The sequence below is a fragment of the Silurus aristotelis genome, assembly GCF_946808225.1.
Source record: "Silurus aristotelis genome assembly, chromosome: 13".
Taxonomy (NCBI): Eukaryota; Metazoa; Chordata; class Actinopteri; order Siluriformes; family Siluridae; genus Silurus; species Silurus aristotelis.
The window spans coordinates 27,923,495-27,936,680 of NC_139586.1; the positions used below are offsets into that span (position 1 = coordinate 27,923,495).

The following is a 13,186-nucleotide window of genomic DNA, read 5'->3' on the forward strand; positions in this document are numbered from 1 at the left end:
GTAATTAAACATACAAATAATTAAATAATTTAATTCCTGTAGACATTTGTTTGAAGTTCTCATCCTTTTACGATAGCCATGAACTTTTTCTGTATTGCATGCTAGCAGTGTCTTTTGCCACCATTTCTATATGTGCACTATATGAACAAAAGTTTGTTGACACCTGACCAGCGCGTCCCAATTCGCATTTAGTCCACATTTGCTCCAATAATATCCTCCACTCTTCAATGGAGATGTTCCACCAGGCTTGGGAGTGTGTTTGTAGAGATATGTGGAGATTCATTCAGCCACAAGGGTGTTAGTAAAGTCAGATACTGATATAGGTGAGGTGAGGAGTAAGAAGTGGTAACTCAGTGGATAAGATGTTGGACTTTTGATTGGCAGGGTATGGGTTCAAATCCCAGCACCACCAAGCTGCCATCGCTGGACCATTAAGCAAGGTCTGCTGGATAAGGGCATCTGCCAAATGCCATAGATGTAAATGTTTTCATTAGCTCTATAGCAGGTCACTCAAGATCTGGCTGGCTTTGTGCACAGCAGCATTGTCATCCTGGAACAGGTTTGGGTCTCCTAGTTGAAATGAAGGGAACATTTTATGCTACTGCATCCGAGTTTTACTAACAGTATGGGGAAAAACGACATACTGTATGGCTGGAAAAGTCGGGTGTCCCAATACTTTTGTCTATTAAAAGGATTTTTTGATTGGTCCACCCTTAATGTGCGAAAGTCAAAATAATCCTTGTGCGAAGAGTATCAAATAAGAATAAAAATGTTAATGAGAATAAGTGACAAAACAACTGTGCAAAGTTGCAATACTCGTCCAACAGTAAAGGAATTAATGAGACCCAGACAGTAATGTGTCTCATTATAAAGCCTTATTTGGCAGAGCTAGTCAAAGCACAGCGAGCCAAAGTACTCGGAAATTCTCAAAAGGATTTATTACCTGAAAGATTCATAAAGCTGATGCCGGATTATCCGAGTGCTCTAGTCTTTAAATTCTAATAAGCAGTCAGTGGACAAACAACAAATACTGAGACTTTTAGAAAACAACATTTGTTAAAGAATAATACATATAACAGAGAGATGCATAGACACAGTACATTTATGCCCTTATCCAGAGTGACTTACATTTTTCTCATTCATCTAACTGAGCATCTACATTTACATTTACATTTGCGGCATTTAGCAGACGCCCTTATCCAGAGCGACGTACAAAAGTGCTTTGAGTCTCTAGCAATGAATAAATCTACACTGGTACGCAAGATTACAAACTTAATATAAATATAACTCCTAAATTCTACAAAGCAAACTTGGAAAGTGCTAATTTAAGTGTTTCAGGAAGAGGTAGGTCTTCAACCGTTGTTTGAAGATAGTCAGGGACTCTGCTGTCTAGGGGAAGTTCATTCCACTACCTCGGTGCCAGAACAGAGAAGAGCCTTGAAGTGTACTTACCTCTCATTCTTAGAGAAGGTGGTACCAGTCGGGCAGTGCTGGAGGATCTCAGACAGCGTGGTGCAGTGCGTGGTGCGATGAGGGTCTACCCCATCTATGGGGTTAAAGGCCTAGCTGAAGAGCCCAAACGTGGCAGCGTGGTGAAGCTGGTAGTTGAACCTTCAGATCCAAAGTCTAATCTCTTAACCACTAAGCTACCACCTCTGCACATCTTTCCTTAGGTATTATCTATAAAGCTAGGAATTTTATATATTGATTAATATACATAATAGGGGGGCAAGAGTTTTGGGACACTGGAATTTTCCAGACATACAGTATGTGGTTCTTCTCCAAACTGTTACCACAAGCTTGGAGGCACACAATTGTATAGGATGTCTTTGGACATCCAATACAGTTGTCTCCAAAGCCAGCTCCGTAAATATATATACTTTACATGGTTTGGAGTTGAAGATCTCCTTCTAAAGGGCTCTGACCTCAATCCTATCGCGCATCCTTGTGATGAATGTGAACATCACCGCAGACACCCCAGTCCTCCTCACCTCACCTACATCAGCTGAATGAATATCCACATATCTTCACAAGCACGCACCATAATTGAATAAAACATCTTCCCAGAAGTGTGGAGGTTATTATAGCAGCAAATGTGGACCTACTATGGAATGGGATGTTTAAAAAGCACACAGCGCATCATATGGTTAGGTGTCCACAACCGTTTGTGTATGTAGTGTATGTAAGTGTGCTTTATCTCCATGGTTCCTGAGGTAGAGTGTGTGAAGCGCCATCAGCAAGGTGGGCCTGCAGTTTTTCTCATTCGTGCTCGCTTGCGTACATGTTAAAAGAAATTGCCTAGTGTGTTCAAGGGTGCATATTTTTCCGAGGTTGTAAACGTTTCAGAAATCTTGCTTTATGATCAATCAGCATGTAAAATCCCCCTCACAAACACACACAGGAAGTAATAACGATCTTTATAAAGCTAGTCATTTAGGTGCACTCAAGACAGCTGTGATTATGGCACTTACAGCTGTTTTAAATGTCATGTAAAGTTTGGATATGCAAGGCTTTTTTCTTTTTATAAATAAATAATGGACTGAGCTGAACTATTGAGACAGTTTTCGTCGAGCAGCTGCCTCAAAAGTGGAAGAGATTTATCTCAAGGAAGCAGAGGAGCTGTGAGGATTGGCACAGACATCCTACATCTTATAGCCAGGAATACTTAGGGACTAAGTTGAAATAGCCTTTGATGAGAACCGAACACGCACACATACACACACTGTACCTCAGCCAAACGAGAGTGCTTGTGGACGTTCTCTCCTTTATGAACAGTAGGAGTCAGCTGCTGGAGCACGCCGCGGCTGCTCGTCAAAGCGCGAGTGAGACGAGCGAACTTGGCCCATCCTTAGGGAAATAAGTCAACACAAATGTGAGAATTCGATCTACCGTGGAGGTTTAATTGAAATAAAATATTTGAACGGTTTCAGACTCTATAGACTGCACTTCCTGGTAGAATGGGGCTGTTTAGAATGGAGAAAACACTAATTAGCAGTTGGATCTCGAGGACCAGGTTTGGAAACCTCTGCTCTAAAGACTAACAATGGCAGTAATGAGCTATGCAACCATTTAACAGAGCAATGCGACAATACGCTTGTAATGACATTTGAACAAATATCTAATTCAATTTCATATGCGATTCCAAAATCTGAACGTTTTAAAAATTCCAACAATTGAACATCTTTGTTGTATTTTGTTTTTCCTTTCCGTGTATCAGCCGGCTGTCCTTCCACATGCTTTCACAAACCTTTAGAAGAATCGTCTTCGATGGGCTGCTTAAAGGCGGTGATGTCGTTAAAAGTGCATAGGAAAAGCACCACTTTGTCCTGCTCGTTACGGATCGGAGCGATCTTCACGAAGAACCACACGGGCATTCCTGCTCAGGGAAAGGAGGATCACACAATGAGTTCCATCAACCCTCTTTCGACGGGTTTGTCATTCTCATCTTACAAGGTGTATACTTACGGTTCTTTTTGTACATGAGAATTTCGAACGAGTTCATTTCGTAGTTCTCGAAGGTTTGACGCACTTTCTCACACATCTCCTTGTCTGTGAGCTCCCCGTACATAAAGCTGGAAGAGAAAATGCAAGTCAGCTGCCCTCTGATGCCCTCAGAGTCGTAGTGACATAAAGGCCTTATTTACAAAATGCCATCCAGAGGGCATGCAGGTAGAGGAACATGATCAACAATGGGGTCGGTGTACAGTAACATCGCATCCTGATCTATTTTATTCCTCTTGTACCACAATCCGGGACAATTCTTTCAGGTGATTAATAAAAGACTTGTCATGCTTTTAATCTATTTAGGGGCAAATGTTGCAGAACATCCTCAAAACATAATATACAATATTTAATCTGCCATTCCCTCAATTTTTTTCTCTGCACCATGATTAGATGTAGATGTCAAATAACTAAAAAGTCAACAGTACTCAGTTTATTATAAGGTTTAGGATATGTGACGCATCTGCCACACATGTTCCTTGAACTATTGATAATTGATTTATTGATTAACTTAGAGACCAGTCAGTGCAGCTGAGGATGTTCTCCACATGAACAACCTGAAGAGCCATGAGCTGACGATGGAGGGTTAAACCACAGAACCATGAAGATAGATTTTGACTGTAATTAATGTAAACAGTTTGCTAAAGTGGTTTGGAACTACAGTTGCCATAAAGCTCAGTGGTTAAGATGTTGGACTTCTGATCAGAAGGTTGAGAGTTTAAATCCCACCCCCACTAAGCTGCCATCGCTGGTCCCCTAAGCAAACCCTTAATTGCTCAGTTGTATGAAGGAGATAATTGTAAATCACTCAGGATAAAGGGGTCAGACAAACACCGTAAATGAACACTTTTGCACTCCATCAGGGGGAACAGTTCATAACCTCAATAACCTCAACAATGATGGAACTACCGTATAACGAATGGACATTCGGGGTCACCAGATGAGAACAAGGATCCCTTTTGGGTCAAGATTTGTTCCTCATATCATCTCACGGAGGTTTTTCTCACAATTGTCACCCCCGGCTCGCTCATTTGAGACTAATTAATGGCGTTAAATTGTTCATATGTCATTTATTTCAGTGAAAAAAGCTGTTTTGGGACAATGTCCATTGTTAAAAGTGCTCTACAAATCAAATGGAAAAGTAATAAATAACTAGAAGAAGTGCAATAATAGAATTGTTTTATTACTATTTTATAGTGTTACCGTATTATGGTGCTATAGTTCTAATTACAGAAAATATGCTATAAATCTAGGAAACACCTCCGGGCCATTTAAATCAAAATTTGATAAAAAGTGAAATAAAGAAATATATTAAAAAAAAGAAATCTGAACCTGCAAGTGCTGCTCTTCTGCATGACTTCAGCTCGATGGTAGCCTGACAGCTTGCAGAATCCATCGTTACTGTAGACAATGGGCCAATCCACAATCTGGGCGTTCCCCAAAACAAAATTGGTGTCTAGCATTAAAAAAGAGCAAAAAAGAAAATTAGCAACTAGAGGTTTTTGTTGAAATTTGAGAGCTGGTAAAACAAACAAAGTTGGGTTTTAAGAGACAGATTAAGCCTAGGTTTAGATGCAAAACACTTCAGCATGGAGAATTCTGATAGGCTGATCGCTTAATGATGATCCAGTGCGGATCCTTCTGTATAGAAAAACTCTAGTCATGCACACAGTGTGATTTGATTGGGCCTGTAGGTTACCAATCCAGGTTTGGAAATAAAACAGATGCATATTTTATTTTAAATTTTTTCCTAGTTTTAATGGAAATAGCAAATCTGATGCCAGTGTGTAGATTCCCAGATTTTCCTAATTTCAAATATTGTTTTTTTTTATTATTTAAAATATGAAGTAGCTTTAAATTTGTTTTGATCCACTACATAAATACATACACTATATAGACTATTGGGACACCTGACTTTTCCAGCCATATGATGTTCTTCTCCAAACTATTACCACAAATCCAAAGGCTTTGGATGAACTAGCATTAAATTTTCCCAGGTTGGGAGACCCAAACCTGTTCCAGCATGACAACACTATCAAACATGAATTCTGACTGCACCCCAGGCCTCCTTACCTCACCTACATCAGTACCATCACCCTTGTAGCTGATTTTAAAAAAACTCGACCAAACTCTACAAGAACGTGCAAAAATCCAGTGAAACGTCAGAGTAGAGTGGAGGCTATTGTAAAAGTAAATAGGGACTAACTGTGAAATGGCATGAGATTTTGAGTAAACATACTTCTGTGTATTTATGATTATAGATCAGTAATTTATCCATGGTGATTTAGGTCCCCTGGTGGTCTAGTTGTCAGGATGCGGCGCTCTCACCGCTGCGGACCGGGTTCGATCCCCGGGCAGGGAACCGACCCCAGCCACTCTCAGTGCCGATCCCAAGCCCGGAATGGGGAGGGTTGTGTTAGAAAGGGCATCCAGCGTAAAAACATGTGCCAAATCAAACATGCGGATGATCCGCTGTGGCGACCCCTAATGGGAGAAGCTGAAAGAAAGTTTAATTTATCTATGGTGATTTTAAGCCTAATGAATGTGCCACTTGCAAGGATAAACTAAAAAGATTGGGTTGAAGGATTAGAGAGACTTTCACGCAAAGACAGTGTCACCTCCTGAGACTCGATAAAAAGCCTTACATAACACCTCTGGCATTCTTTATAAAATGAAGAGACGATGCTTATAAATGTGTCAGTATTCTTCAAATAAAGTGTTAATAAAACAGCCTGCAGGGGGCGAGTGAGTAAAATATATATATATATATATATATATATCAATGTATAATTTATATAATGTTTTATTGACTAGCCTGTTTATGATCCAATTTACTTTATAAAGTAAATCTTTATATCTAAAAATCCTCCTGAGAGAGAGAAAGAAAGTCTATAATCCCACTAAAAGCACATCTCTAAGTACAAATTTGGGCGAATTTCTTGTCTTCTGCACCCTCACGATCCCCGGTGTTGAATTAACACCTACAGTGTTTATATAAATCCATCTGAACGCAAACGAACAGCGAAAGATTTCTTCCAACGCCGGGGATTCGTCTGCGTAAATCTAATCAATCTCCACACGGCAAGACACGGGAGCAGGAGGTTGCTGAAATGCTCCGGATTAGAGGTTGTACAAGGAAACTACAGAGGTTCTACACTATACCAGGGATTAAAAACAGACAGGAAAATGTACAAACAAGGAGAAAATCATGCTAAGAAAAGTGACATTCTAATAGCACTATCTAAACCTACATGATCACAGGATGTGCACCAAAAACATTTCTAAATAAACACAAGAGAAACAGATGTGCTGGATGGAAGTAAAGTGGGGGGGGGGGGGGACAAACGTCTTCATGACTTTGGTTATACCTGTCTGTCTATGGGATAATGTCCAAACTGAAACAATGAAAAGAAAGAAATGTGTTAAAGCAATTAAAAGAAGCAGAGCAGGACTTCATACACAGCTACTGTATGTTCTCAGTGCTGAGGTAACACCTGCAGTGGTGTGGAGATAAAATCATATGCACATGGTGTGGGTGATAAATCAGCACTGAGGATGTCATTTGAATTTAAGCAAAGAGAAGCAATATATCCACATACTACATACACCATATGGACAAAATGTTGTGGACACCTGAAACATTAGGTTGTTTCATTTTGAACATCTCATTCCACATTAAGTCTCCATTTGCTCTTATAATAACCTCCACTCTTCTAGTAAGATGTTCCTCCAGATCTTATGTAGATTTGTGGTCATTCAGCCACAAGGGTGTTAGTAAAGTCAGGTACTGATGTAGGGTGAGGTGAGGAGGCCGGGAGGGGGGTGAGGTCAGCGTTCCAATTCATCTTGTTCGATAGGGTTGAGGTCAGAGCTCTATAGAAGGAGATCTTCCACAGCATTGTCATGCTGGTCTACTAGTCCAAGTGAAGGGAAAAGATCATGCTATTGCATCCAGAGACGTCCTGTAAAATTGTGGGGTTCCAATCTTTGTGGTAACTACATTTGGCTGGAAAAGTCAGGTGTCCCAACACTTTCGTCCATATAGTATTAATAAATAAATAAAAATAAATAAATAAATAAATAAATAAATAAAAATGCATCATCATAAACAAAAGGAAATAGTACAAAAATGACACAACTTCATTCAGAAGACCAAAATATCACGTTTTTTTTTAATTAGTGCTTCAGATCCCATGTCCAGCGAATACTCTTCTTTCTGTGATGATGTCAACAGAGGGGTTTGTGTCTGTACTGCAGCCAAACTTGATCTTTATCGAGAGTGTAAGAGTGTAACGAACAAAATCATGTGAATACACATCGCCATAACATTTACTGATGTTTCTACCTTTTTACCTCAAATGGTTTAACTTTGGGAACGTTTCACACTTTTGCGAAAGTCCCGTGCAAACAGTTTACTCTTTTCCCAGCTCTCCAACCCGTAACTCCAATATTTAATGTAATACAGCAAAACGCTACCATACAACATCCACACATCCATTCACACACCCATTGGCCGTATTGCTTTCTGCTCAATTTCAGGTTGATTTGAAAATATATTTCAGCAAAAATCGTCCATTTTCAATTCGTTCCACATCCTTATGGACGTTAATGGTAAATAACATCACCACCTTGTTCACTGTTATCTGATTATTGCACTTTAAAAGTGTCTTTTTAATGCATTTATGGCTAAAGTCCAAAAAAAACGGTGTCAGGCCAATGTATGTTATATTCCATTTCCTACCTACTGTTCTTCTGATGCTTTTTTAATATTTAATGACAAAAAAAAGGTGCAGTGAAATGAAAATGAAAAGCAGCGATCACATTACCCTGCTGCATAAAATGCAATATATTGCAGTGGACACTTACATGATATTACAGTAGGAGAGAGTATTTTATAATAACGGTATTATACTGTAATCAGGTAATAGGAATACCAAAAGGTTTTGCAGTCAAATAATAATATCAATACTGATACTTTAATGCAAATACAGATTTACAGTTTATTACCACTATTATATTACCACTAGAAGAATTTTGAGAGACCGTGTGAATTGGGACGGAGCCGAGATCACAGTACAGCCAGAATGGCCCAGTCCAAAAAGCTGTCTAATTAGCTCATTAATATCCAATTAACCATTTGGATGAGGAACTAGAACTAGAGTTCAATCAATTGATTACTGTCAGACTGACATTTTTAGATGTGTAAAAAAAAAAAAAAAAAAAAGGACAGAAACATGGATGCCTCCAAAGATGTCCAGCAGATGTTTCTTATGTTAGTGTGTATTTAAAACACTGAAGTTCAGTGAGATGCTGAACACAAACAAAGCCATGCGGTGCACAAAATTCACCCCATGCTGAACTGACACCTGCACCAAGAAGCCTGAATTAATGAACAGCCTCAGGTTGGAACATTTTGTTGGGAAATTTTCCAGTCCGGTGCTAAAGGAAAAAAACAGAGCATGCATTCACATCTTATTTTATTCCAGCAGAAGATCTCAGGAAAAACCTCAGATTAGGGTGATGCATGAAACTGAACCCTCTATGTGTTTATTCTTTATGGTGATGGAAAGAAACTTCTAAAGAAGGGCGGAAAAGAAGATGAAGAAGAAGCATCGCAGGTAGTGTAATAAATGAGCTTGCTCTCTTACCATTGGACCTCCGGACGATATTTTCTAGAAAAGTATTCTGAGGGGCCACGAGTCCTCGGCGACCCCCGGCCATCCCGAATCCTCCTCACCTGGGGGGCTGCGACTGAGAAAGGATCCTACCGATCCGGTGAAAGACAAACAATGTCCTGCTGCTGTGTCTACATGATTTCGGATGCTGCGGGGACAGAGATGCGGCACTGAGACTGTCAGCCACTCTGCTGTCCCTCGGCAACACCGTGTGTGTGTGTGTGTGTAAGTGTGTGACTCCCGTTACGGACCAGATTCGCTGCCACGGGTCGCACCGCCCACACCGGCCGCGGTAACGGAGATGAACGGCATAGACACTCCCCCTGCTGGCAGTCAGAGGAACTGCATTGTCTTAAATCAACTAGGAATTTAAAAAAATCCTTTCTATTCTTTTTTTTAATCAGCGTTTATGACACGTACATTAAAGTAAAATCAAGCATACATTATAAAATATAATAATAATATAAGTAATTTTTACATTTGCAGTATTTGGCAGACACCCTTATCCAGAGCGACTTACAACTGAGCAACGGAGGGTCAAGGGCCTTGCTCAGGGGCCCAGCTGTGGCAGCTGGGTGGTGGTGGCATTTAAACTTGTGATTTTCTAATCCAAATTCCAATGCCTTAACCACTGAGCTACCACCTTCTAAAATAATAAGAATAATTCCATGCACTGTTGTTGTTGTTGTTGTTGTTATTATTATTATTATTATTATTATTATTATTATTATTATTATTATTATTATTATTATTATTGTTGTTATTATTATTATTATTATTATTATTGGTGGTGCAGTTTTATTTACGAGATTTCTCAGACCTATGCAAAACAATTAACTTTATGCCAAGATTGTGCACAGCTTCAGCAGGATTAGTGTTAATAATATGAAATTATTAAACAAAATTATAATAAAATGCTTTATTTGGCAAATTGCTGGGAAATGCGTGATTCCATGTAGGTGTGTATGTATGTAGGTGTGTATGGTATTGATGATCTTTTTTGTTACATAATTTCTGAAGTCGTATATGAAATAATATTAAATAGAATTCTTTATTTAGATTTTTTATTTATTTTTTTTTGGGGGGGGGTCATAAAATTGTAAATAGCAATAGAAACAGAATATTGACAGTAAATATTATACAGGGGAAACTGAAAGTAATAAAATAAGACGTTATTCAGTACAACCTTGTTACTAATCAAAGGTATGTGTGTAAGCCTGCGTCTACAATGTCTCATTGTGTTGTATAGTCATGGCAAATAATAACATAATAAACAAACAAACAAACTAATCAAGAAATCAAAAGAAAGTCATTTATCAGTATAATTTACAGGAAGTAATTTATATTTGACTGGTTTAATCAGTGTGAATATATATCAAAGAAAATCAAACATAAAAACAATAATCTGACTAATATAATAATAATAATAACAATAATTCCAAGCATAATAATAATAATTATTATTATTATTATAATTATGATGATAATAATAGTAATAGTAATAATAATAATAATAACAATAATAATAATAATAATATTTATTATTATTATTATTATTATTATAAATAATAATAATAATAATTATTATTATTATTATTATTATTATTATTATTATTATTATTATTATTAATAATAATAATTATTATTATTATTAGAATTTTTTAAATATATTATTATTATTATTTTTATTATTATTGGTGGTGGTGGTGTAGTTTTATACAAGATTTCTCAAAAAGTGGCAAAAGTGTTTGCACTAAAAAGTGTGCACAGCTTCAACAGGAATAGTGTTAAGACAATAAAATAATATAAATAGATGCTTTATTTTCACAAATTGTTAAGTAAATGCGTGATTTCATGTAGGTGTACATGGTGATAATGATGAAGTAAGAAATAAAATACATCCTTCAAACATTCAGTAAAATATAGGATTATAAAATGTTATGGTTGAATACAGACCTATAAATAAAAAATCCCCCCAGAATTAAATAAATAAATAAATCACATCCTTTAATTAACCCTTCTTCTTCTTCTTCTTCTTCTTCTTTCGGCTTCTCCCATTAGGGGGCGCCACAGCCGATCATCCGTCTCCAGACCCACCTGTCCTCTAAATCTGCCTCTGTCACACCAACTACCTGCATGTCTTCCATTACCACATCCATAAACCTCCTCCTTAGTCTTTCTCTTTTCCTCCTTCCTGATATACCCCATGTCGTTCCTCTGCACATGTCCAAACCATCTCAATCTCACCTCCCTCACCTTGTCTCCAAAACGTCCTACATGTGCTGTCCCTCTAAAAAACAAATTTCTAATCCTGTCCATCGTCGTCACTCCCAATTAACATCTCAACATCTTCAGCTCTGCTACCTCCAGCTCCACCTCCTGTCTTTTACTCAATGCCACTGTCTCTAATCCATACAACATCTCAGGTCTCACCACAGTCCTATAAACTTTCCCTTTTACTCTCACAGATACTCTTCTATCACAATACACTCCTGCTATCACTCTTCTCCACCCACTCCACCCTGCCTGCACTCTTTTCTTCACTTCTCTAACACACTCTCCATTACTTTGCACTGTTGACCCCAGGTACCTGAAATCCTCCACCTTCTCCACCTCTTTTTCCTGCAACTGCACCACTCCACTGCCCTCCCTCTCATTCACACACATGTACTCTGTCTTACTCCTACTGACTTTCATTCCCCTTCTCTCCAGCACGTACCTTCACCTCTCCAGGTTCTTCTCCACCTGCTCCCTACTCTCACCACAAATAACAATATCAACCACAAACATCATAGTCTACAGAGACTCCTGTCTGACCTCGTCCATCAACCTGTCTATCACCACTGCAAACAGAAAAGGACGACTCAGGGCCGATCCTTGATGCAGTCCAACTTCCACCTTGAACCAGTCTGTCGTTCCTACTGCACACTTCACTGCTGTCACACTGTCCACATACATGTCCTGCACCACCCTCACATACTTCTCTAACACACCTGACTTCCTCATACAATACCACAACTTCTCTCTCTCCACCCGGTCGTACGCTTTCTCGAAATCCAATGCAATTCCTTCTGTCCTTCTCTATACTTCTCCATCAACATTCTCAAAGCAAATAATGCGTCTGTGGTGCTCTTCCTCTGCATGAAACCATACTGTTGATCACAGATGGTCACCTCTTCTCTCAGCCTGGCTTCCACTACTCTTTCCCATAACTTCATGGTGTTCTAAAAGATTGGAATCTTGTTAAACAATCTAGTTAAAACTCCTCTGCCATCTCTCCTAAACATCTCCATGCTTCTACCGGTATGTCATCTGGTCCAACTGACTTTCCACTCTTCATCCTCTGAATCTCTGCTCTCACCTCCCCCTTACTAATCCTATTCACTTCCTGCTTCACCATCTCCACATCATCCAACCTTCTCTCTCTCTCTGATTTTCCTCGTTCATCAGCTGCTTAAAATACTCCCTTCATCTTCTCAACACACTCTCCTCACTAGTCAACACATTTCCCTCTCCATCCTTTATTGCTCTAAGTTGCAGCACATCCTTCCCAGCTCGGTCCCTCTGCCTGGCCAATCAGTACAAATCCTTTTCTCATTCCTCAGTGTCCAACTTCTCCTACAGCTACTCGTATGCCTTTTACATGGCTTTCGCCACATCCCTCTTCACCTGCTGCTGCATCTTCTTGTACTCCTGCCTACTTTTCTCATCACTCTGTCGATCCCAATTCTGTTTCTCCAACCTCTTTCTCCTTATGCTCTCCTGCACTTCCTCATTTCACCACCACATCTCTTTGTCCTCCTTTCTATTTCCAGATGTTACACCAAGTACCTTTCTAGCTGTCTCCTTTATCACTTCTGCAGTAGTTGCCCAATCATCCAGCACCTCTTCACCACCTGTCTGACCTTCAGTTTCCTTCAGTTTCCACCATCTTATTCTTCTTTCAGTCCTCACTCTCCTCCTCTTCTTCTTCACCTCCAAAACCATCCTACAGACCACCATCCGATGCT

The 13,186-nt window shown here is 39.1% G+C and overlaps 2 protein-coding genes across 2 annotated transcripts in view; one reads left to right on the plus strand and one right to left on the minus strand.

The window, feature by feature from the left end:
- Positions 1-9,530, minus strand: part of kcnh1b (potassium voltage-gated channel, subfamily H (eag-related), member 1b) — a 50,555-nt gene extending 41,025 nt beyond the window's left edge. The window contains exons 1-6 of the mRNA XM_083559083.1: positions 9,428-9,530; positions 9,150-9,324; positions 4,834-4,957; positions 3,466-3,572; positions 3,248-3,376; positions 2,729-2,847 (exon numbers count right to left, since the gene is read on the minus strand). Of these exons, the coding sequence (XP_083415209.1) occupies positions 2,729-2,847; positions 3,248-3,376; positions 3,466-3,572; positions 4,834-4,957; positions 9,150-9,222 (552 nt within the window). The 5' untranslated portion in view covers positions 9,223-9,324; positions 9,428-9,530. The remainder of the gene's footprint in view (positions 1-2,728; positions 2,848-3,247; positions 3,377-3,465; positions 3,573-4,833; positions 4,958-9,149; positions 9,325-9,427) is intronic.
- The window catches only part of rab3b (RAB3B, member RAS oncogene family), a 346,193-nt gene that overhangs the window by 311,778 nt on the left and 21,229 nt on the right, over positions 1-13,186 (plus strand). The window lies entirely within an intron of this gene.